The sequence below is a fragment of the Penaeus monodon genome, chromosome 29 (assembly GCF_015228065.2).
Source record: "Penaeus monodon isolate SGIC_2016 chromosome 29, NSTDA_Pmon_1, whole genome shotgun sequence".
NCBI lineage: Eukaryota > Metazoa > Arthropoda > Malacostraca > Decapoda > Penaeidae > Penaeus > Penaeus monodon.
Genome location: NC_051414.1, coordinates 24,080,338 through 24,080,620, shown reverse-complemented (window position 1 = coordinate 24,080,620; position 283 = coordinate 24,080,338). Strand labels below are relative to the sequence as shown.

At 56.9% G+C, this 283-nt stretch overlaps 1 protein-coding gene across 4 annotated transcripts in view; it reads left to right on the top strand.

The window, feature by feature from the left end:
• Positions 1–283, top strand: part of LOC119592048 (cysteine-rich secretory protein 2-like) — a gene marked incomplete at its 3' end in the record, with an annotated part of 63,544 nt that overhangs the window by 61,194 nt on the left and 2,067 nt on the right. For all 4 annotated transcript variants that reach the window (XM_037940844.1, XM_037940845.1, XM_037940846.1 and 1 more), the window contains 1 exon segment: positions 61–255. In XM_037940844.1, the coding sequence (XP_037796772.1) occupies positions 61–255 (195 nt within the window).

The window sequence follows — 283 nt, the reverse complement described above, 5'->3', positions numbered from 1 at the left end:
GAGCCATCACCGCGCCGACGCCTACCGCCAACCGCCTTCAACTCACCCCTTCTCCCTCAGGTTCTTCGCCGTCAAGACCTGGTGGCTGGAAAAGGACAACTTCACCTACGGAGGCAACAACAACGACCTCCACGTGATAGGCCATTACACTCAGATGGTCTGGCACGCCACGCACGAGGTCGGCTGCGGTCTCGCCTACTGCGCCCACGCTTATCCGAGGCCCTTCTATAACTACGTCTGTAACTACTGCCCGATGTAAGTAATGGTTGGATGGTTTGTTAGA